The sequence below is a fragment of the Amblyomma americanum genome, chromosome 1 (assembly GCF_052857255.1).
Source record: "Amblyomma americanum isolate KBUSLIRL-KWMA chromosome 1, ASM5285725v1, whole genome shotgun sequence".
Classification (NCBI taxonomy): domain Eukaryota; kingdom Metazoa; phylum Arthropoda; class Arachnida; order Ixodida; family Ixodidae; genus Amblyomma; species Amblyomma americanum.
Genome location: NC_135497.1, coordinates 439751673 through 439776580, shown reverse-complemented (window position 1 = coordinate 439776580; position 24908 = coordinate 439751673). Strand labels below are relative to the sequence as shown.

Below are 24908 nucleotides of genomic sequence, written 5' to 3'. Positions count from 1 at the left end.
CCTTAAAGGAGGAGTATGTTTTTCTTGCCACCTGCTTACGCACTCTTTGTCGATGGGTCATTAACGGAATTTATTGAGTGAATGCCAAACAGTCGTAGACATAAAGGTTTTACTCACCAGTAATTTATAGCCCAACACCAGTTCCTTTTGTTTTAAGCTACTGCACCTCTTAAAAGATGTCTCGCATATCTACAATCAATAGCTGCTATACAACGCAAGTATTCAGTACACAAATCGAAGTATAGAAGGTAAATATACATGCTACATTCGGTTTGAGTACTGCTAAGAATACCGTAGTTACTTAGGTTTTACTTGCACCACAATTATTGCCATAATTATTGTGAATATAGACACCTAAATTGAGATGCATGTTTTCTTTTCTATACTGATGCATAAGGCATTAGAATACAGGAATCACCACGTGGTATGCGCGAACAATTGCTAAATAAGTTATCACCGAATTTCTTCTCGCAAGCAGTTTGTTTCTCCAACCGGACGATGGCTGTGACGTGTAAAAAGTTGCTGCTATGCAACAACGAGCCTCTACAGAGACCCACGCCAAGCACAAGCAAGCCCGACGAAACAACCATGAACACCCAGGAGACAGCCGTAGAGGAACCGGCACCGAAGAAGCGAGCCGTCGAGGCCACGCGCATGCAAACAGAAAACGAACGAATCGACAACCCCGGGGCCAAATTCGAAGCGAGATTCACCAAACTCGAACAATAAATCACGGCGAACATCGCAGCAGTGACAGCAATGAAACAAACAATGAATACCTACCAAGCCGAGAACACGAACAGATTCGCCTACATCGAAAGGACCCTACAGCCGATAGTGAGCCGCCCGACGTATGCGCCCCTCTTCGCGCAACATCCACCCAACCAGGGAACCACGTACACACCAACACAATCATGGCCGCCAACGCAACAACAGCAGCAGGCTTAACAGCGTGGCAGTGGAACTGTCGCGGCCACGGTAGGAAGAAGGCAGGCATCCAACAGCACATCGCACATGCCACGCGCAAGCCGAACGTGATCCTTTTACAAGAAACACTTACCGACGCACCGTCCCTCCCAGGCTACCGAGTGCACAAGGGCCAGCCCGACAGGAGAGGCCTGTGCACCCTGGTCAGGAAGGGACTCACGTTCGTTGAGCACGAGCTGCAAAGCAATATCAAGATCGAGCACATACTCACCGAAATCATCCCGGGCAAGAAGAGAAAAGGAAGCATATTTCTGCTCAGCATCTACAGCAACCCATCGCAGAGAAAACAGAGAATCAAAACAATACTGCACAGAGCCAGCACCGCAGCAGGCCGCAACACGCTGATGGTCTGCGGCGACTTCAACGCGATGAACCCAGCCTGGGGCTACAAGTACACAGCAAAGGGCCGCGACCTGTACCAAGACGCCATGGAACTCGACTTCACCCTCATCACGGACCCGACGCATCCGACGAGAATCGGTAACTCTGTGTCCCGGGACACCACTCTGGACCTCACGTTCGTCAAGAATGACGTCCGGTGCGCGGGAACCGACCTCGAGAAACACGGGAACCGACCTCGGCAGCGACCACACCATCGTGGAAATCAGCATACCGGAACACAACGACACCAGAATCAAAACACACAGATGGATAGACTGGGAAGCCTTTCCAGACGCCAGAAGCCAGAAGACAGACGCTGGCGACGAGACCGAAGACATAGAGTCGTGGACAGACGAAATCACCAAGAGTGTACGCGACGCGACCAAAGAAATTGAAACGGACGCGGCGATTGATAAAGTAGACAGCCGGCTAGCGCATCTCATCGAAGCCAAGCAGTCGATACTCAGTCGCTGGAAGAAACAACGGCTCACCCGCAGACTCAGAAAGAAGGTGGCGGAGGTCAACCGAGCGATCGAGGAGCACTGCCGCGCGCTATGCACGCAACAGTGGATCGAGATCTGCAACGCGGCAGACGGGCAGATGCATAGCGGGAAGACGTGGAACCTGCTGCGGCACTTGCTCGACGAAACCAAGACGAAGTCGCACCAAAGGGACAGACTCGCCAAGCTCATACATCGGGCGGTTTCGGTACACGGCGCCGACGAAGTCACCAGGCGCATCAATGAGAAATACCTGCCCACTACACCCACCGAACAACACGCGCCGTACGGCGGCCTACCAAACGCGAAGCTCGATCGTGACATCGACGTCGAGGAGGTCCGCGCGGCCCTGCACGACCTCAACAGCCTATCGGCAGCTGATGCAGACCTCGTCACGAACAAGGCGCTCAAAAACCTCGACGACGGCTCGATTGAGAACTTCGCAAAATACTTCAACAAGTGCTGGAGAGCGGCCGCGCTACCAAAGCAGTGGAAGACAGCCAAGACTATCCTGATACCCAAGCTGGGGAAGCCACCGGACACGGACAACCTCCGGCCCATCTCGCTCACGTCCTGCGTGGGCAAGGTGAAGGAGCACGTCCTGCTCAACAGGTGGCAAGACTACCTGGAACGAGAAGGGCTGTACCCGGCCACGGTGGCACGTCCTGCTCAGCAGGTGGCAAGACTACCTGGAACGAGAAGGGCTGTACCCGGCCACGGTGATCGGCTTCAGACTGCACCTAAGAACGCAGGACGCGATACTGCAGCTAAAATACCAAATCATAGACGATGGCGGCAGCGCCCGCGACAGCAAGGCAATCCTGGGGCTCGACCTAAAGAGCCCCTTCGATAATGTGAAACACTCGGCGATTCTGTCCCAAGTCTCTAAGCTCAACATGGGCGAAAGATGCTACAACTACATCAAGGACTTCCTCATGGACAGGACCGCCGAGCTACGAGCAGGCGACCTACAAACGAAAGAGAAGTAGCTCGGGAGCACCGGCACACCGCAGGGATCGGTCATTTCGCCGATGCTGTTCTACCTGGTAATGAGCGGAGTGGCTGAGAAGCTCGCGGACATCGAAGACGTCAGGCACACCATCTACGCGGACGATATCTCACTGTGGGTGACCGGCGGCAGCGATGCCCACATCGAGGGCGCGCTGCAAGCCGCCGTCGACGCGATAGAAGAGCAGCTGGAAGGCACCAGACTGAGATGTTCGCCGAGCAAATCGGAGCTCAGAGGCAAGACCAGACAACGCGAATGCGAAAAAATCAGAACAGTAACCAAATCCGGCAACGTGATCCCCGAGGTCAGCAAAATCAGGATCCTAGGCATGGTTATCGAAAAGCATGGAAGAAACGGCGAAACCATCGCCCGTCTCGCGGCAAAAGCGGCCAACGCTATGCGACTCCTCAAAAGAGTCGCTTCCCGGAAGGCTGGCATGAGAGAGGAGAGCCTAATCAGGCTCGTCCAATCCTTCATCATCAGCCGCGTCGCGTACATTGCAGCCTACCACAGATGGCTGCAACACAAACGCAACAAAATCAATATAATCATCAAAAGAGCGTAAAAGACGGCGCTGGGCCTGTTCGAGTCCACGATCACGACCCGCCTCTTACAACTCGGGATGCAAAACACGCTCGAAGAAATAGCCGAAGCGCAACGGACCTCTCAACTGGAGCGGCTGTCCACGACCAAAGCTGGGAGGAAGATACTGGACGACCTGAGAATAGGACACTCGAACGAGGCGGAGATGAAGCTCCCCGTCACCGAAGAGGTCCGACGCCAGACCAGAATCGACCCCATACCTAAGAACATGAACCCCGAGTTTAACAAGGGAAGAAGAGCGGCGAGGGCCAAGGCTCTCATCGACCTGCACGCCAATGACGAGCACGCGCGGTACGTGGACGTGGCCGAATACCAACGGAACGCCTTAGCAGCGGTCGTCATAGAGGCGTCGACCGGCGCCACGAGGACGGCAGCGAGCGTGAGAAGCGCCGGAGCGGAACAAGCGGAGGAGGTGGCCATCGCCCTGGCAATAGCCGACGCAGACTGCTACACAGTGCTGAGTGACTCGAGAGAGGCGGTGCGAAACTTCGCCAAACGCCAAGTCTGTAGGAAGGCCGAGCGCGTACTACGAGCGACCAAACTGCAAGACAGAAGAGTAAGAATCAAGTGGTTTCCGGCGCACGCGGGCGGCGCGTCGGAACGCAGTGAGAACCACAATGAGACGGCACACGCAGCGGCGCGAGCGCTAACCAACCGCGCCCCTGCAACACACCGTCCGACGTGGTTCGGAGCCAAGGAGCGCATGACGGACTACAGCGAAATCACGAAGGCCTACCGCCTGGCTCGCAGGACTCTCCAACCCCCGCGCCCGAGGCTGAGTCGAGCGGAGGCGGTACTACTGAGACAGCTCCAGACTGGATCGCTACCGAGCCCGGGACTGATGCATCGCATGTACCCCGAGACCTACCCGACCGATACGTGTAGAGTCTGCCGGAGGGAGACGGCAGATCACACGCACATCTTGTGGGACTGCATCAAAAATCCAAAGGAAGCAAGATCAAGAACAATCCCGCCGCGGCTTGAGGCAGCCGCGAAGAGCAACGACCAAGACCAACAGCTATGGGCTGTCCAGCAGCTCCTCGGGGCGCTCGAAAGGCAGGGACCCAGCGAGCCGGCAACGGCGAGCGGAGAACCGCGCCGAGTAACGGCGACCTCGTAGACGACGTAGGCCCTCGTCGGGGCGCTCGAGCGCCCAACTTCAGGCCCAAATAAAGTTTGCTCCAATCCAATCCAATTTAGTTTACGTGATGAATAATAAAAATAGCAATATTATCGCAGATACCTAGTTTGAATTTACTTCACTTCAGTCAGCTTCCTACAATAGCTGAAATCACAACAACCGACGTATCAGCGGTTAAATTGCATAGCTTTTCATGTTGCACGTGGCTTCAACACTCCTTCACGTACGGCCATCGTTAGGTTAATGAAACCGAGACAGCATCAAGAAGAAATAAAGTTATAAATCATTTAGCGGTCGTAGGCGATTACCGCGCCGTGATCCATATAATCTAATATCTAACGCACTGTTTGACAAAAAAAAAACACAAAAAAAGTTTGGTGTCTATATTCATTTAGTTCAAATTCACATTTAGTTGTTCTGCACATTATTACAGAAATTGAACTGAAAAGGGGGCTTCTTGTTATTGCAGTCAATTGGTTACAGCTATAACTAAAAAAATTTGCCAGTAATGAATAAACATAACATTAGCACATAGATATTCTGTCAAAATCGCTACCAACCCAATTCTCTGATCTGTACGCTGGTTTGGATTGTTAACTTTTCTGGTAAACCCTGCAACATTAGCAATTTTTTTATCATTGCTATTCCGTCGTGTTGCCGTAGTTTTTAGGCACCTACGTTTGGCACCAGCGTAAGTTGGTTCTTGTATAACTGTTTCCTTGTCGAGTCAAGTAGCTATTTGCAACTTATAGCCCTGTCGACCATCCAGTGCTCCCAACAATAAACAATTATATTAAACGATTTCGCTCGGACAAAATGAGAAAAAGTGTCTCATGTATGGGAAGGGCCTGAGCGCAATGAAGTGCACGCAAGCAGTGCGCTAACTTTGTTCTGATCATAAGCTTCTTTCACGCAGGTTGCACGTAGCTGCACTCATCGCGGTGGCTGAGTAGCCATGACGTCCGGAACGCCGAGTCTAAGGCCACGGGTTCAAGTCCAGGCCGCTGTGGCGGAATTTCGATAGAAACAAAGTCCAAACTCGTCCGTGTGCTGCGCAGTATTTGCGCATGCGAAGGAACCTCGGGCAGTCGAAATTAATTCGGTGCCTTCCATTACGCCGACCCTCGCAGGCCACGTCGAGTTTCTGGACGTTAAACCCGACAGCCTAATCGAATAGCCACTATAAGCGCAGCTCGCCTTATCATTGAAGGAGATCAGGCGGGCGCAGCAAGTGGGAAAGAGCACCGGCAGGAGAGATGCGTTGCACCCGCAGCGCTCTTCTTGGCACGCAATTAGAGGGAAGGGCCGGTTTTGCTCGAGCGCCCTCTCGCCCCGCTGTCTGGCATGGCCGCGCCCTCAGCCCTCTTCTCGGAGGCAGCAATTACGCGGGTCTGGCCGGCTCGTCTGCTGCGCCAGCGGCGAGAACGGGATGCCTTGGGATGCGCACAGTTCTATATCCATGCCGTATTCTATGGGGAAAACAGCTGTTGTGAAGTTCTGTTCAGAGAACTTTAATTCAAACAGAACATTTTTGATTTCCATCATTCTCTGTGTGATTTCAAACACTAGCTCTCTGTGTAAGCGCACCTTTCACTGCCGCCGCTCGTTACAGTAAAAATTGCCGCGGGTTCACATTGGCTGCTTCGGCGACTGTAATGTCCTCTCTAGCAAGGCGACTTTCAAGAGAGAATATTCTCGTGACGGCTGCCAAGAAAGTACAGCACTCGAAAAACATGCTCTGAGCCTCCATAAATTGTTCCCGCGTCCAAGAAACATTCACTATCGACAGCATATGGGACGTCAACTGATGCGCACAGATGATCCGAAGTTTTGCCATAAAGAAGAACGCAGCTGTGACGACGAACAGAATGGCTATGCTGCACAACTTCGCGAAGGCTACACCTCCCAGCAAAGGAACGACGACGCCGCCGAGTAACGCCACGACAACGAGCCTCAACGACGACTTGGAATGCGACGAAGTCGTGCTCTAAATTGAAGGCCAAATACCAATGCGAGAACAAAAGCCGCTCATCTGGAAGTCGGTACCACCGGCAGCAAGGCTGTTGACAAGGTTGTCATGAGACTAGACCACGGGATCCTGCGTCTGGCATTTCAATAATGTCACAAGTATCTGAGATTACCCGCCACTTCGTACTACCGGTGCGCACTTTTTCACGCCGTCAGGATGTTGCATAGCCGTGTAAAGGCTGGCGGCCATATTTCCCCTGCAAGCTCAATACAGCCGGAAGAACGTTGCTCGGAAGTGATGTTAGGTGTGATTCAACACTGCGCTGTCATCAACCTGCTTCGAAGCTGATGGCGTTCTCGATGAAGCAGGGTGCACCACGAGTACCGCCCTCGAGCCCCACACTCCCATCGAATAAACGGACGGCCGGACGTGATTAGCGTTCCTTTGAAATGGGGTGGTGGCGGGTTCCATTACACTATTTCTTTTCTCGTTTCGTGTTTAACCCATCCTTCAAGTATAAAAACTTCTTAGTAAAGATTCACCCTTTTCGAGTACATACTCGTTTCTTTCACGCTGTTCGAACTTTGCATCATTAACTTCCACCGTTAAATCCCTGGCCTAATCTTCAACCCTTTCTCTAGCACATGCATTTGTCTTGTCTTCGTGATCCCGAAACCGTAGGGCTTCGGGAATATTGATTATGCCTTCCCCGACATCTGGATAAGTACTCTCACATTCCAGCAAAATATGCTTAAACGTTTCATCAGCTGACACTGCACAAGAGTCATCGTCCTGGACATATTTCCTTTTGAAGCCGCACCTTATTTTGAATGCAAATCTCGATTAGAATAGCGGAGCCATGCCGCTTGAATCATCACAGGAAGTTTCATTCCTGATTTTCCTTTTCCTCCTTCAATACAGGTCTAGATTCTCCTTGTTTTCTGTCGAATAGATCCGCTTGTCACCTTGTGCCTTTTCGGCCTGCATGCGTTTAAAGTTCTTTATTTTCCCGTTCTTATGCCCTGCATGCTTCCTCGACGTGGTCCTCGACGAACGTCACCTTGTGGAGGCTTAGGTCGAGATTCCAAAAAAAAAAATTCTAGCAAGCTGCAATTTTTTTTGCTACATTGCTTCTGGCTCTGAACTTAAAGTGGAGGTGCAATGGTTTTTTGAGAATTCGAGGTAATTCAAGTATTCGAATCTATGAAGCTTCTAGGTAAAGGATGCAAAGTAGTTTACCGCTTTCATTTAAAATAGTGACATAATAATCGATTGAATCCGCGACTATGTACAGGCTTCTCCTCAATGCGCTGGACGAGTGCAGAGAAATTTGCGGTGACGTCACTGTTGCCCAAGTTTCAGATGTCCTCTGCCTTCTTCTACATGCTGCCTTTGTCTACATTCTGCCGCAAAACAATGCTTCGAGAGCTATATACACCTTCGACGGCATTTGTTTTTCTATGTAGAAACAACCACTTCTTCGCTGGAAACTTATCGCCGCCGTACCTAACGCCATAATTGCGGCCTCTGTCTATCGCTGCGCGCACTGCAAAGAAGCCTTAACGCCAATTCCGCTTTAGTCGGCGATTCCGTAACCTTTTAAAATGCTATTTCATAAAAGATTTCGCATGCTTTACCTGCAAGTTTCACGCACGCGCCCCTTTAAACTCATCTAATTCTAAAACCTCTTCAGCTGCCCTTTAAACACGAACGCGAACTTTCATAAGTCTAGACAACATGGATACCTCCCTAAATATTACGCGCTTTGTTTTTTAAGCTTCCGTGCTACGCCAGTTGTGTGGCTCTGCATTCAATCATTTACCAAGACATCCGACTACCGAAAATGACTGCGAATGACCGTGAGGGCCAAAGCCTAACATGTTGCCCATTTGTGGTCACCAGCACTTTGGTTTCCCATTCCGGAAATGAAAAGTCCCCATCCAGATCGGAGATCCTCGGTCGAATTATAACTGCGTGTTCCCTTCGACGATGCCTTCGCTTGTTTCGAAAGTCAGGACGCCTACGCAGACTACATGATACTTGACAGGAGAGGGGATTCACAACTGTCTCTTGACTGCGCAGAGGGTAGCAAGATATTCGATATTCGTTTCAAGTTGAAAGGCGGCATGGCGAGAAAACCCGATCGACTTCGATCATAGGTCTATGACATCGATCGTGAGTCTATGGCTGCTCAGGACTACCAGTGAGAAAATCTATGGCGAAAATCACGTCCCGCAATCGCTGTTGAAGTACTTGGATACTTCTCAGGGGAGTACGTGTGACCAATTATTGTCCCTGTTGCAGTGCACCATCCTGTCGATTTAATGAGATAACCTCAGGCGGTGTGGATATGGGGCTATAAGCTTTATAAAGCCCTTATATTCAGCCCAAAAAGAAGAAAAAACACGCCTGAACCTCCTTATAAAGATATTGTAATAAACTCACGAAGCATTGAAATAGTCGAGAATTTTCAAATATCTCGGCGCGATCGTTTCCGCTTGTCTGCCTTTAGATAATCGCGTCAAATACGTTCTGAGAAAAATAGGCCCAATAACTGAAGTAATAGGTTATCCAACCTTTCCTTGACATCACCAACTGGTGCCATCTGCCGGCCGCAAAAGCGACCTCCACTTAACTGAATGGAGACCCAAGATTTGTAACTTAAGAGCGCGATGAGATGCTGCTAGTGTTGATAGTGATAGCCTAAGCTGCCTGTGAGCTGCGGGGTCTGATATAGAAAATGTTCCTGCGCTAGCACATTACTCATTCTGACAGCTACATGAAATCAAATGGGGTGTTCAAAAGATTCAAAACATCTGCGTTTTTTTTTTCGACGTCCAGAACCATACAGCACGCTGTGGCCGCCGTGCAAACTGGAAGCGTTTGCGCAGCTTTTTTCTGCTTGTGAGACATATCGATTACTAGCAGCTACCGACGCCGTGATCAAATTATACGAAACAGCGCCCACAATACATAGTACAGTGACTCTTAATCTAGTATAATTCATACTACTTTGATCTCCCTAAGTTGTCCTATAACAAACTCTGGCTTCTCTATACGCGGCTGCTGCCATTGCGGTGGCTCAGTGGTTAAGGCGCTCGGCTACTGCCCCAAAAGACGGGAGTTCGATCCCGGCCGTGGCGGATCTAAATTCGATGTAGGCGGAATTCTAGAGGCTCGTGTACTGTGTGAAGTAACTGAAGGTTAAAAAATCCCAGGTGGTCGAAATTATCCGGAGAACTCCACTACGGCGTCCCTCATAGCCTGAGTCGCTTTGGGACGTTAAACCCCATAAACCATGTCATATGCAGATAAAATGAAAGAGTTTTGGCAGCGTATACGTTCTGCCTCTATATATTTGCTAGCATGATGCACTCCGGAATATCTTATTGATGTACAAACGCTTCAAATTTCGACAGCATGGGTGTCACCATACTTCGTCACATCACCACTCGCCATCACCTCCCTTTGGGCCTTCTACTTTCCACGGATGCCGGCCCGCGACCGCCCTGTTGCAAGGCGCTTTCTCGCTGTGAGTAACGAGCTGGTGGACCTCACAAAAGGTCGTGTGAATGCGCAAGGTATGTGCCTGTGCTGCAAATTGTTTAATTCATTCAGTTTATTTAGTCGCCTCCTCCGTATACTGCCGGCACCGCCCCAGATGTGTCGTAAAACTCGTCAAGCTGCTACGAGCTTTTATTTTTGACCACAATTCCGCAAATAACGTTCTTCGTCAACTGCGTATTTTGTTGAAAAACTGCTTCTTTTAAAGACGCAGTATTGTCTAACAGCTGGCTTTCCATGGCTCGGTTTATTTACCTTAATGAGGGATGTCGTACACTGTTAAGAAAATGTCCACCGCATTGCATTTTTTTGCTAAGCGTGGACGTGGATGTGAAGGTTTGCTTATTGCCCATTATTTTATCTCCCGCTAAAGTTCCAACGTACATGTTCCTTAAAGGCCGATTCAAGCTATCAGCAGTACTCATGCGCGGACGAAAGTGAAACTGGTAACTGCACCGGAGTCCGAGTGCTGCAGCTGTATTGTCAGCTGCAATGAGCTGAAATATACAAACATCTACCTTCAAAAACTTTGCCACTATCCTGTGCATATGAGCAGCTATTCTACCAGCGCCGATTATTCGAATTATCGCACCAATGTATTCGATGGTGAGCAAGGTGACAGGCATGCATGCATTGGCTCTCCTTTTCTGCACGGTGACCGCACTACGTATGTTTTCACACTAATATTCAGAACACGATTCTTTGTAATACACACTGACAATACCGCGGCAACGTTACTGCGGCGGAGTATGCATTGTAAAACAGCTGTGAAGATCATATTCTTCATTCCCGCATTCCGTAGTTTCTGTCATCGAAGAAGGAAGCTGTCGCAGGGGGAGTTGTAATATTTTTTTCACGTTTTTTGCAGCAAATAAACTTATAAATTATTTGCATTTGTAAAAACCAGCATGAACTCGAGAAACAGCCTTAAGGAAAAGGGGACCTGGGCCACGAAGTGGCCCACACAGAAGCAGCCTCCTCCCATTTGCTATCAATCGAGCACATTTTTCTTTAATTCCCTGAAAGTTGCTTTAAAACTACCCTTGGAATCTGTACCTTAGAACAGCGGTTAAGAACAACCTTGACATTGGTACAAAACTAAGCAGCGAAGCAGAATTTGCACATTACCCTATTGCTCTTAAAAATGTAGACACCTAACTGTTAGATGCGTGTTTTCTTCTTAGCAATGATGCGTAAGGCATTATTATAAATGGATTACCACGTGTTATTCTTCCGCGACTGCTAAATAATTTATAATCGAATTTCTTTCTCGTGCTGTTTGGATTTAGCTTTCAACAGCCGAACGATGACTGTGACATCAAGGTTTGCATGAAACCACTGAAATATAATCGCTGCTTCTACACTCGTTGTCATTCCGGCTCTTGAGACGGGCTGGCTTTATCATTGTAAGCAATTAAAACGACGAAGCACGGATTATATTGCAGTTTCTCATACCAAGCATGATCTATAAGCATCCGTTGACGTCAGCCACCATTCGGCTCTCGAAACGGGATCCGAAACAGCATGACAGAAAAATATGATTAAAAATTGTTTAGCGGTAGCATAGGCGAAAACCAAGTGATGATTCAGGCATAGTAGTGTCTTCTGCATCATTGTAGAGAAGAGAACATGCCACTAAAATTAGGTGGCTATGCTCGTTTATTAGCGGCTCAGAAGGCTGGAAATTACGACTTTTGTATTGGTGTTGTGCGCAGTGCAAACTGGTCTGTGTAAATGCTCGATATGTATAATGGTGTAGGCTGAGATATTGGCTATCTGCCGAAAAGTTACATTGTAGACCTGACAAGGTGTCGAAGGTGATTTTTCTACATTCCCACGGTTTGCAATTTTGACAACGTGGTAAGTAAGCAATTTTAGGTTTTGGTTTCGATGTGGTCGTCACATTGTTGAATTAAATGGTGAAAGATCCCCTGTGAGACAATCATCGGCTCCCACGTGGATCAGCGCAGTAACATTGTGGCAGCCGGTGGCGACTTCCAAGTCTGTTCTTGTCTTGCGCTGCACGTCAGTTTCTTTGTCGAGTCACCATTGATTCATTTATTCGTATCGTGAATAGTGAGGTTGGTGCTGTAAGTACTGAGCTACGTATAGTTGCGATTATGCCGGGTTGGACTGTCGTTGCCTGCGTCGTAGTGTGCGGCGTCAACGTTGTTTCGCCTAGACGAAACCGCATCACTAATGAGAGCACCTTTAGTTTCCCGTGCGGGGCTGGAGACACTTCGGGTGCCCTGGCGATGTGAAGCAAGGTGTGGATGGGTATGGCGACTGTGCTGAACGAAACTGGCGGCACGCACATGCCTCGGTGCAGGTAGTCCTCGATATCTCGTCGTCGTCGAGCACCGGATATTCCCCTTCGCCTGTACGCAGACAAGTAGGCAAGGGGGAGAGGAGCCCGGCCTTACTTACCCGAAGTTGTCCTCACCTCCCCCAGCTGACCTTGAGTAAACTCCAAAGGCGCCGCCGCATCATTCATCGTAGTTGGCAAATATTTTGGTAAAGAATTATCACCGAGCTTTGGAAGGGATCGCCAAACTGGTGTGGTCACCAGCCTGCCGCGGAAGCATGAACAGGAGGCTTCCGGAAAACGACCGCACGCATAGCTGGGGTGAAACAGACTGACTCCCTCTCCCTTAAAAAGACGTGGGACTGTTCACTGTCTTTCCCATTCCCGCTTCTTTCTCGCGGACAGGGTGTCGTTGAGAAGGACCCAGTAGGGCGCGGTGTTGTTGCGCCCGTCGTTTCGAGAACACTCAAACCCCTCCCTCCGTTATGGAGCTTTCTGCACGGCACTAGGGCAAGAACGATATTTTGCTGATGTTTTTACAGTGCCTAATATGGTTGTATAGAAGATAAGGAAGGTTTGGTTTAGTTTTGTCTATGGGGATTTAACGCCCCAAAGCGACACAGGCTATGAGAGACGCCGTAGTGAAGGGCTCCGGAAATTTCCATCACCAAGGGATCTTTAACATGCACTGACATCGCACAGTACACGAGCCTCTAGAATTTAGCCTCCATCGAAATTCGACCGCCGCGGCCGGGATGAGAACCCGAGTCTTTCGGGCCAGGAGCCGAGCGCCATAACCGCTCAGCCACCGCGGCGGCCAGAAGATAAGAAAGCATTGCCTTACAAAATATACATACGTGGGATTTTTTGCACTGCGATGTTATGTCCATTTCCTTTGTTCCGTCGTCGCGAGTGAGGGCCGCACCGCGAATAGAGAAGAGGTGCGCGGTATCCAGTGGTCCCCTGGATGTGTGGCTCGCGCCAGGCATCGGCATCCTACCGCCCGCCATAGTGTCCTCAGTGCCGGCTCACGAGATGTACCCAGCTGATCTTTTTGGAATAAATGTGATGCGTTGGCATCCATTGTCTCCCTGTCGGCACAAGTGTTGTCTGCCGCCGGAACATTACCCGGGAACGGAGAAACACGTAACGCTCGCAGTCATCCGGGAGCTTTTAGCGTCTGACGCATAGACAAAAATGTATAATCCATGAAGCGGCAAGGGAGTTTCTCGACGAGTGGAAAGGTCAAACCAATGCTGCTATGTCACGTTCTCGCCCGAATCGAGCTCTGATGTCACAGCTGCTTCTTTGGAGGTGGCCAAATGGGAGCCCGCTGTTCTGCCGCGCGGTTACTGAACGTAGTGAGGTGGACAATGTGCTCCGCGCCCCAAGGAGAGGACCAGGTAGCGGAGTCCAAGCATGAACCTTGACGATTGGAGGAAAAAGACGTGAAAATGTCATGATTGGCTTTTAACCCCGCCCGAGGTTTTGTTCCGAATCTTTCGCTTGGAATAAATTTGAATGGATTTAAGTATACTTCTACATTTACCTTTTCCCGGTTAACTTTCATGCGGTCCCCTGCCTTCGATACCGAGTTACGACTGGGGGTAGCGACAGTCAATTATATACATAATAGATTCCGAACTGCTGTGTCGTAGGTCAAGGCCTGAGGTTCTTCTGCCGAAGTCGTCTCCTAAAGAGTGCCCGATGAATGTTCAACTCCGAGCATGATGTCGTAAGTGTTTCTAGCTGTGGCTGCAGAATGGATGGCAATAGACGCAGTTTTTCACGGTCTATCTGACAGATTACATCTTGCAGGTGATCACTATGTGCTATTCTGCCGCTCAGGTGACTGGCCGAGATCGCTTTGAATGGTCATTTCTATAAATGCTATGCTGTGACTGTAGTAATGAAATAAAAATAAGTCTGAGCTCGAGCCATAATCTATAAAGGGCAGGTCGATGGTAGAATGGACTCTATAAGGTCATCTCGACTGTGAAGGCATCTGTGGTAAATTGGGTGACAGTCTTGGGTGGATTCTGTGTCAGGCCTAAAAAAAAAAGCGGTTCCTCGACGGCTCGCTTCGAAGAGCCGTCTCTCAAAATAGGGTCGGGGCGCCGAAAGAGGTGCTCCATTTTTTCGACATATAGAACTACTCTCTAGTTTTAGAGCTCGATGCGCGACTCCGTGTAGCATACAGCGAGTTCAGTTCTGGAAATATTCCTCTGTTCAATCCTCGGTGCAGACGTGGTTCAGTGTTCTTAGCCGCGACACGCTGCAGAAGGGAACGGATGATTCTTGCCACATTGTGGTTGGTTACAACTCAAGAAGTAAGCGGCAAATTCTCCTTGGGACGACCTCCACCCATTGACATGGACCACTTCTCATGTCTTAATGGTTAACCCCCTTGCACCTGGTAGCGTGACATCGCAGGGGCTGGCAGCTCCATGGGTCTTAACCGTGGATGTACAGCGACGGCATTACAGTCGGTGGACACCATTGGCTGGAGACCCTCCTTTGGAAAGCTTTTGTCGCGTGTTCTTCAGTTGTTTCCGACTATAGAGCACTTTGTTTACGAAGCATTTACAAATTGGCCGGGGTGGCCGCGATAGCTCAGAACGATAAAGAGCGTTACGTGAGAGAGAGAGAGAGAAAGAGTAAACATATTTATTTTGCAGGTCAGCGCGAAACAATGTGCCGGGGAGGGCCCCCTATTCGGGAAGCCTTACGGCGAAGCAACTGCTGCCGCCTGGTCGATCAGACGAAGCTGGTCGGCCGAGTCTCAGCTGCGCCATGCAGCTTCCCACTGCTCCAGGGAAAGGGTATGAAATGGGAACACCACACGATTGTTGTGGGCACTTTCAGATGAGGCGGTAAACGGTAGAGTGATCGTGGCACCACGGGCAAGTGAAAGAGTCCCCACCTGACGAGCTAGCTAGCCTAAGCGAGCTAGCTCGATAAGCTTAGATATTACTGTTCCTTCGGACCAATCCCAGTGCAGCCGCCGCGGTGGCTGAGTGGTTATGGTGCTCGGCTGCTGACCCGAAATACGCGGGTTCGATCCCGGCCGTGGCGGTCGCATTTCGATGGATGTGAAATGCTACAGGCTCGTGTACTGTGTGATGTCAGGGCACGTTAAATAATTTCAGGTGGTCGAAATTATCCGCATCCCTCCACTCCGGCGTCCCTCATAGCTTGAGTCGCCTTAGGACGTTAAACCCCATAAACCAAACCAATTCCAGCGCCAAGCTCTACCCTGCCCACTCTCCTCACTTCCGTGTGTCTGCCCTAGTAAATCTCCCTGCTTTCAATTATTCTGTCCCTCTCTTAAAAGGACTATGCAATAAATTAATTGAGATTACGTAAAGCGCACGAGAGATAGGCATTCGATCATTCGTCACCCCAGTGCAAGAATTTTAGAGCTAGCATAAATAACAGCGAAGATATAGACGAATAAAAATTACGCTCCTCCTCTCCCCCCTCAACTCGTACGCGAGGACCACCAAAAAAAATAAAGAAAACAGGTCTGGGACTGCTCCCCGCATTTGAATGCGTCATCAGATGACGTTCGCTTTGCAACTTCCGGTTGTCGCTCCTAGCCCCCCAGCAGCAGCGTCGGCGGCGTGGCGGCATCTCTCCGGTCTCTTCTCCTTCCTTGATTGCGGCGCGCGTCGGGTTTCTTTGCTTGTCATCTGTGGTAATTAGCAGTAATAAACCAGGACCTCGAGGTGCGACTGCTCGCTTTTACGGCCGCGATGGGCATCGAGCCCTATGCGTGCGCACGAAGAGCTGTGCGAGTGGCTCCGGAACTCCCGACAGAAGGAGGCGGCAGAGGAAAATTGAAACCATAAGCGCGAAGGCAATGCCCTGGCTCGCTTGCCCGAGAGGGTCGCGCGGCGGCACGAGCAGACGATTTTCACGGCTACCGGAAGTGTGCCCGTGACGTCGTGGCTGCCGTGGCTCCAGCGAATGAGAGCGTGTGGTGGCCTGGCGACGTCATGGTACAGTGACGTCTTTGTTCCACGATTTTAGTTCAAAAATCGGTCACTACGAGTACACCAATCGGCCCGCGAATTTTGAAAAGCACGGTTTTTAAAAGTTCATAATAAATTGTCGGCTCATTTCCAAGGACTCATACTTTGTGTGAATGCTTCTTAGCATCATTTCTAAGCATTGAAAACATTTACAAGTGACTTTTTATTCGTTGCATAGTCCCTTTAACTAACATTCTTGGTCACTGTCCCTTTGACACAGCATCCCGCGAAATCCCTACCCGCGCAAGGTCGGGTGTTGACGACATAGTAGAGCTTCGGTCAGCGATCCGATAAAGGCCCTGCCTGTGATAAACAAGGGAAATGAAACAAGGCAGATGCACTAGCACGCACCGACAGTTGACTCCGCGAAGACTGACAGCTCAGAAACGGTCGCGGCGTGCTGTCAACAAAGGATTGTGCGTCAGTGGAAAGGTTATTTCCAGTGGTAACACTGTGCAGGCCCGATTAGTTCTCTCAAACGCACGCCAAAGCAGTGATCTTCCATCGGAATGTGAGGTGCATTGCTCCCTATTCGTTGAGTGACCCGCCTTTCACTGCAAAGGCGCGAACACCAAAGTATCTCCTAGCCAGCTAACAGCTCTGAACGCGCCTGGCTTTCTCCGGGCAAATACGTTGCCACACAGTGCGCCCCCGCTCCGCGCTGTTCTAATGCGACACAGAGTAACAGCACAAAAAACAAAGCAATCACGAAAGTTGCGGAAAAACATATACAATAGACAATAAAAGGGCGCACAGCACATGGATGTGGTGTTTCCAAACAAGGTTTACGTTTAACCGAAGACAATATACCAACATATTTTCTCAATTAACGTCATACACGACTGTGTTTTACAGAAACAAAATTATGTGCTTGCTTGATAGTTTCAGAGATAATACGATGACTATATGACTGAAAGTCTGGTAGTGTAAAAATGTTTCCTAGCGAGCGCTGCCGACAAATGTCAGATATCAAAGTCCCCTGTAATGTATATCATGTGTCTTGTGCACAGTGATGCCGCAGAGTTGTGGAAAAAAGTGCTGTTTTAGTTTTGATTTTACTTCATGAAATTAAACAATATGCGCACACACATAATCTTTCGGAATGGTTTTGTCTCCATAAAAACGGTGCTGAAAGATAGTCATAAGATGCAATACCCCATTGTTTCTTATTTTTTTCTGTCATGCGCTTAACTTTTTGCGTTTGAGAGGAAAGAGTTTCCTGCAATGACAAGTGACAATAATTTGGATGAGAGTTGAGCAATTAAGTTTTGCAACAAAGCTTTTTATGTACGGCGTTTAGTCCTCTTTTTTATCCTCGTTTGTGGCGCTGTATGCAAAGCATGTTAGGACATACCTCGCCCGGCTTACCGTTCTTGCCATTCTAATCACTGTCTATAGCTCTGTTTTGGATAATGGTAGATTTGACAGACTGGCCTATAGAAGTATGTTAGATGTGATCTTTCTACGTATAAAATGCCCGTTATTTTATTGTGTCATTGTACTTTACTCTAAACGCGATAATATAGTAGATTTTCTTATATTTTCATCTTTTTGGGAGCAAAAAGCTGAGATATGCAGACTATATTGGAAGCATGCTCACTCAGGATGCAAAGAAGTGCATGCTAAATGAATCCTGAATGGAACTGCACTGTGCCATCGATCGAGGTATAGGCTAAACATCCGTTTTTGTAAAGGACAGCGTCGATGCATGGTAGAAAAGCGTCCTTTCATGGGCATGCCACATTATTTATTATTTATTTATTTATTTATTTGGTACCTGCATCGCCTTTCAGCATTACAGCAGGGGGGCACTTTCACATTCAAAAAACAAAAAGTCATGCACTTAACTCGTGAAAAAAGGCATCATTAGGTAGAACATTAACAATATGTGGCGGCAAAGCATTCCATTCGCGAACTGTTCGCAGAAAAAACGAATAACGGAGTACGTCACCTTTAAAAGGAAATTCATGAAGCTTTAAATTGTGGTCCCTTCGCTTCGAGACATAGAAAGGCGGCTTCAAATATTTTGATCCGTCTATGCCAGTCTTGGAATACAAAATGTTATGCAAAAATTTTAATCTCAGGTTTCTTCTTCGAGTTTTAAGTTCTGGCCACTGAAGATTCCTTTTGCTTTCCGAGACACTGAGTGTCCTGGAATAGTTTCCAAGTACAAAGCGGACTGCCCTATTTTGAATTTTTTCCAATTTGTCAATAAGTTCTTGTGTGTGCGGGTCCCAGCACACTGATGCATATTCGAGTACTGTGCGGACGCGAGTAAAATATAGCTGTTCTTTGAGATGCTGTGGAAGGTGGCTGAAATTTCTTCTTAACAAACCTAATATACCAGCAGCTTTCTTTACGACGTAATTAACATGCTTTGACCACCTCAGGTCAGCAGTAAGATAAATGCCTAAGTATTTAAAATTCTGTTCTTTTTTCAAGGCCGCATGGTTTATAGTGTACATATAAGCAGGGTAGGAACGCTTCCTCGAAAAGGTGACGTGTACACACTTTTTAGTATTCAAAGTCATGTCCCAATCATTACACCACATGGCTATCTTATCTAAGTCGTTTTGCAGGCTTTGCACATCAAGTGAACTGTCTATAATTCTATAAATCACGCAGTCGTCTGCGAACATTCTGAACGAAGAAGTAACATCAGCATTAATATCATTTATATACAACAAAAAAAAGAAGTGGCCCCAGAACAGAGCCCTGGGGGACGCCTGAAGTGACAGAACCATAGTTCGAGGAGCGACCACCAACAACTACACACTGCTGCCGTAGGGATAGGTATTCAGAGATCCATACAATGACTCTTTCATTCAAATTGTAGCTGCGTAATTTAGAAACAAGGAGATCATGCGCAACAATATCAAATGCCTTCTGGAAGTCCCAAAAAAATGCAATCAATAACTTTCTGCTTATCAATAGCAACTGCGATATCATAAGTAAACTCAACCAACTGTGTAGAGCAAGACAAACCTTGGCGAAATCCGTGCTGAGCAGGGTTAAGCAAATTGTGTTTAACGAGGTGCGACATGATAGAACTGTAAATTACATGCTCCATTGTCTTGCAAGCTATACTTGTTAGAGACACTGGCCTATAGTTTTCTACCAAATTTCTCGGCCCACTTTTATGGATAGGCACAACGCGAGCCAATTTCCAGTCGTTCGGCAGAGTGCCTTCTTGCAAACTCTTTTCAAATAATCGTGTAAAATACAATGACAATGTATCAGCGCAGTTTTTGATAACTGCTGCTGGTAAATCATCTGGGCCGCTTGCAACCGACGGGTTCACATTGCGCAATAACTTGCGAATTCCTGCTGTACTAAAGATAACTTCTGGCATCAGATCAGCACTTGCTGGAATCTGTAAAGCTCGCGAGTGGGATGAAGTAAATACCGACAAGAAATATTTAGTAAAGGTGTCAGCCTTACATGCGTCGTCTTCAATGAGCGTATCACCACTTTTTATCGCTGGTACCGAGCAGTCATCTTTGCCGCGACTGCGAACATGTTTCCAGAATTGCTTCGAATCCTGTGCCAGCCTGTCTCCAAGTGAAGAAAAGTAAGAAAGTTTCGCTATTCCTGCTAGCGATTTAAACTCAAATTTCAACCTTTTTAGTTCAGCTAGATTCCCAGGGCAACGCCTTTTTCTAAGTTTCAGATAAACTCGCTTTATTCTTTTCGTGAGAGCTCGTAACTGACTGTTGAACCGTGGTTTGTTTTTAGCTCTTCTAGGAGATATAGTTTGCGTGGGGATGAACATGTCTTGTAGCTGTAAGAGTTTTTCTTTTAGAATTGTTCATAACTGCTCAGTACTAAGTTCATCAGCCAAAGTATCGAAAACCAAAAAATATGATTCTAACTCTATGTTAATGCTCTCATAATTTCCCTTACTAAATACATAGACCTTTCGCGCGAGTTTCTTTGCGACTGACACATTTCCAATTGAAATGTCGGCTATCACTATATTGTGATCACTTATTCCCGGCAGTACTCTAACATCTGTTATAACGTTCGGGGTATTGCACAGCAATAGATCAAGAATATTCCCAGAGCCATCATTGCGAGACGCATCATGAATGTACTGATGGAACCTGAATGAATCAATTAAATCGAAAAATGTCGAGTACAAGGAACCTTGAGCACTGTCTCTCGGGGAACTGGCTGACCAATCTATGCCAGGGAGGTTGAAGTCCCCGCCCAACAAGATAGGATCACCGTCAACAGTGTCGAGAATACTTGATAGGTGCTCAAATTCTGCTCGCGATGAACCAGGTGGGCGGTAGAATACCCCAATTTTCAGGCTTTTTCCATTCGATAATCTTAATTTACAAAACACAGACTCCGTAACAGTAGAAGAGTCTAACATTACACATGGTATTCCCGAAGCAACGAGAATGAACACACCCCCGCCTCTTGTGCAACGGTCGCGACCAAAACACTGATATCCGGAAGGGAAAACCTCAGAATTCAAGACAGACGAATCGAGCCATGACTCAGTACCAAGAACAATTGATGGATTTGTAGATTGAACGAGAAGACAGAATTCATCAATTTTATTTTTAATGCTCTGGCAGTTTATGAGCAGCGAACTCAGCGGCCTTGTTTTCAGGGACGAGCCCAGTGGTCACAGCTCGACCACACCCCCTGAATCGCTATCATACTGATAACGTTTTCCGTTTAAGTGCAGCGTATCGAACTTTAGCACTGGTTTCTTTCCATCCTGTTTGTTTCTTTTTGCGTAGTCCCACAAAATCTTTCTTTTTTCGCGCACACCACGTGAAAAATCTTCAGATATGCTGTAAGAAGTGTCCTTCAGCTTATGCGCACTTGAGAGCACCGACTGCCGTACTTTGAAAGAGGCAAATTTTACAATGACAGGCCGATCTTTGCCAGCTTCGAATTTACCTAGCCTGTGAGCGCGTTCAATTGCCAATGAGGGAAGCGAAAGTTCGGAGGCGCATAGACTAAGAACAAGTTCTTCTGACTTGGCAGCGGTTTCGTTCTCAGAGTCCTCGAAACCAAAAATGATCAGGTTATTCCGCCTTCCTCTGTTTTCTAAATCTTCAATTTTGGCATTGAGAAACTTCAGCGCTTCATGGTCCTGGCGCTGTTCTACTGAAATAGAATCTATTGCTTTGCTCATGTCATCCATTTTTGTAAGCTGCTTTTCAAGAGAGCATAGACGCTCTTTCAAATCATTCATTTCCGTTGTAATCTGGTTTTGTTTTGCTTCTATTGATGTTAATTTCGACATCATATTTTTTTGGCCTTCGAGTAATTGAGTCAGCTGTTCAGAGGGACCTGGGTTCAACTCAACATCTCCGCAACACACCAGCAATAGGAAAAAATAAAATGCAGGATTACGAAACAGAGATAGTTGCCGTCTAACATGAACATTCCGCGACCGCACATAATTTCGCTGTGATGACACAATCAAAAACAACGTGTGGGGTGGAACAGGCAGCAAAAAAGCTTGGCGGGTAAGAGAACGATGATGAAAACCAACCTGCATTAACAGCAGAACAGTTGAGATGGGCATTGCAATGTCGCCGGTTTGTTTAGATTGTTTGTTTAGATTTGTTTAGAGTTTGTTTAGAGTTTGTTTAGATTTTTTTGTTGATGCCTGTGTCTGATCCGGATGCTTGTCAGATTATCTGTGTTGTGGCCTCTTGTAGACATTATTACTTGCCAGTTCCGCTGCTCGACTCTTATTTTACTCAGAGTAAACGCATTATACTCGTCTGTTCACGATGGTCCCCTCAGGATCACGCTGCTATTTCTAATTTCTTTTGAATAAAAGAAATGATTCATCTAGATCCGAAAACATATTTGCAACGTATACGTCATGCCAGACGCACTTGCTACTGTGCTCGCCATCTGTCTTCTCAAAACCAACGAAAATGACAGCAACGCAACCCCCCCCCCCCCCCCTCCTCGTTGTCCTCGCGACCGAGGTGCGTGCTCCGCGAGCATCGGAGTGCTGTGTTCAGAGTCGACCTTGTTCCTGCGCAACGGCCCTGCGGCAGTGTTCTCCAGCCCCACTCTAAGAAGACGAATCACCTGCTTTTTGGCGTGGATGTTGCAGTTAGCCGTCGCCAGGCTCCCCGCGAAAACTGCTCGTTAGTTCGGAGACGACCCCTCCGCGCAGTCAATGCCTTTTCTTGGAAAAGGCGCTGAATTGTCTTCCTAGGACCGGCCAGTTGCCCCCTACAGGGTCGGGGAATCCCGCTGACAACAGCGCCGGGTGCAGTGCGTTCCACCGCTCGCCTCCTCTCTCGCAGCTGGTGAGGAGGCAACAGGTTCCTCGGGGCAACAGAAGTTAAAAGCGCGCATCGCGCCTCTACTAGCCAATAGCTTTCACGTGGTCCGGTTACAGCCGTTCCGGTTGGCTCCTCATGGTCACGCCCTGACGCATCAACACCGTCGGCGGCGCTCTTTTGAAAGCAGCGCCTGCGGCGAAGGATCTGAGCTTCTCCCGCCAGTGCTTCTAGAAGCCGGCGGCTAGCGTGGATTGTGCGCCCGCGCGCCGCTTCGTCCAACGCTCACTTACAACGAGTGAAACAGGTTGCCCTCACTATGGATAAGATATTTGGAGGACTCAAGAGCCTTGTCAAGATCGATGCCATCGTCACAGACAACCATGTTTTCCGGCTGCACTACAAGGTGACCTGCGCGCTGCTGATCGCCTTCAGCATTTTGGTCACCAGCCGGCAGTACATCGGCGACCCCATCGACTGCATCACAAAAGATAGCGTGCCGACGCGGGTGCTGGACACCTTCTGTTGGATCCACTCCACGTTCAGCGTCAAGGACGCCTGGGACAAGAAGGTCGGCGTGCAGGTGCCCTACCCCGGAGTAGACAAGTACACTCCGGGTGAGCAGCGAGTGTACCATGCCTACTACCAGTGGGTGTGCTTCGTGCTCTTCCTGCAAGCTGTGCTCTTCTACGTGCCCCGCTATCTCTGGACCGCGTGCGAGGGCAACAAAATCAGGACCATTGTGCTCGACCTCGATTCGCCAATCCTGAACGACGACAAGCGAAAATGCAACCGAAAACTCCTCGTCGACTACTTTATGAACAACCTGGGCCAGCACAAAATGTACTCGTGTTACTACTTCCTCTGTGAGATCCTCAACTTCGTCAACGTCATCGGCCAGATATACCTCATGGATGAGTTCCTTGGAGGCGAATTCTCCACGTACGGTACCAAGGTACTCGAGTTCACAGAGTGGGATTGGTCCGTTCGCTTTGACCCAATGGTCAAGGTTTTTCCGAGGCTTACCAAATGCACCTTCCACATATACGGCTCTTCCGGAGACGTGCAAAAGCACGATGCAATGTGTGTTCTCCCCATCAACATCATCAACGAGAAGATTTACGTGTTCCTGTGGTTCTGGTTCGTCATGTTGGCCGTAGTGTCTGGATTTGTGCTGGTTTACCGTGCTGTGCTGTTCATTTGGCCCCCAGCCAGGTTCTACGTTCTCAGATCGAAGGCACGTCTTGTTAACGTCACTCACCTGGAGCGGGTACTTGATCGTTGCAACGTAGGCGAGTGGTTTTTACTAGATCTTCTTGTCAAGAACCTGGACCCCGTTCATTACAGAGATCTTATCTCTGACTTGGAGAAGCACCTTGAAGGCAAAAGCCTGGAGCTCGCCTGATGGGCCTCCTCCCTTCTCGTATCGATTTTCCTGTGGAAATCAAACTCTTCTCTAATTTTCGTCCCTTATCATTTTTTACTTGTGTGTACTGGACTCGCTCCTGTCTTTTTTTTTCGTCTGTAGCTCATTGTTGATAGCCGGTGTTGTGTGTGCCCAAGTTTTCTCCCGTGTACTAATCGTCGCGTTTCAACTGTCATACGTTTTGTGCTTTTGCCAATCAGATATTACCCACTATTAAAATGCGTCTCAGCAGTATAAAAGTCAAGTTGCCTGAGGCAGAATATTTGACAAATCTAAAGCTTTGGGCGCTGTTTCCCCCTACAAAAACAAAGGCATCCTGGTGCCGCAGGGATGAGACAGAGGCAGAGAGACCCTAAGTCTCAGTCCCATCAAAGCTGGCATCAAGTTTGTCATCATCTTTGAAGTGATGCCAATCTAAAACACAGCTTTACATCAGTCGCTTTATGACGTTCCTTGGAAGCACAGGCACTTCGTCGAAAAAATTACATCCGATCACCCTCAGGGTACGACGATTTTCGGCGCAAGCCCGCGGCGCCACGGATGATGGAACGCGTGACTGCCATTGGTGCTGAACTCGCTTGCCACTGCCACTGAGCCGTCAATGAGCAAATGCATGTGAGCGCAGTTGTATATGAATGATTTTACTGACTGGTGACCGAGGAGAAGTGTGCTCTGCATCTCGTTTTGGGTGAGTGTCCTTGGTTGGAATTCGATTGCCCA

General features: G+C 48.4%; 1 protein-coding gene and 1 pseudogene across 1 annotated transcript; both read left to right on the top strand.

Annotated features, from left to right (window-relative positions):
- Nucleotides 1-914: 914 nt before the first annotated feature.
- Nucleotides 915-4600, top strand: LOC144125344 (uncharacterized; annotated as a pseudogene).
- Nucleotides 4601-22827: 18227 nt separating this feature from the next.
- LOC144115911 (innexin inx2-like) lies at nucleotides 22828-24427 on the top strand. The gene has a single exon (XM_077650543.1). The coding sequence runs from the start codon at nucleotides 23082-23084 to the stop codon at nucleotides 24165-24167; it is 1086 nt and encodes a 361-aa protein (XP_077506669.1). The 5' UTR covers nucleotides 22828-23081; the 3' UTR covers nucleotides 24168-24427.
- The last annotated feature ends 481 nt before the right edge of the window (nucleotides 24428-24908 follow it).

Excerpts from the sequence above, each read along its gene's own strand:
- LOC144115911 (XM_077650543.1), top strand. The coding sequence starts at position 23,082 with ATGGATAAGATATTTGGAGGACTCAAGAGCCTTGTCAAGATCGATGCC.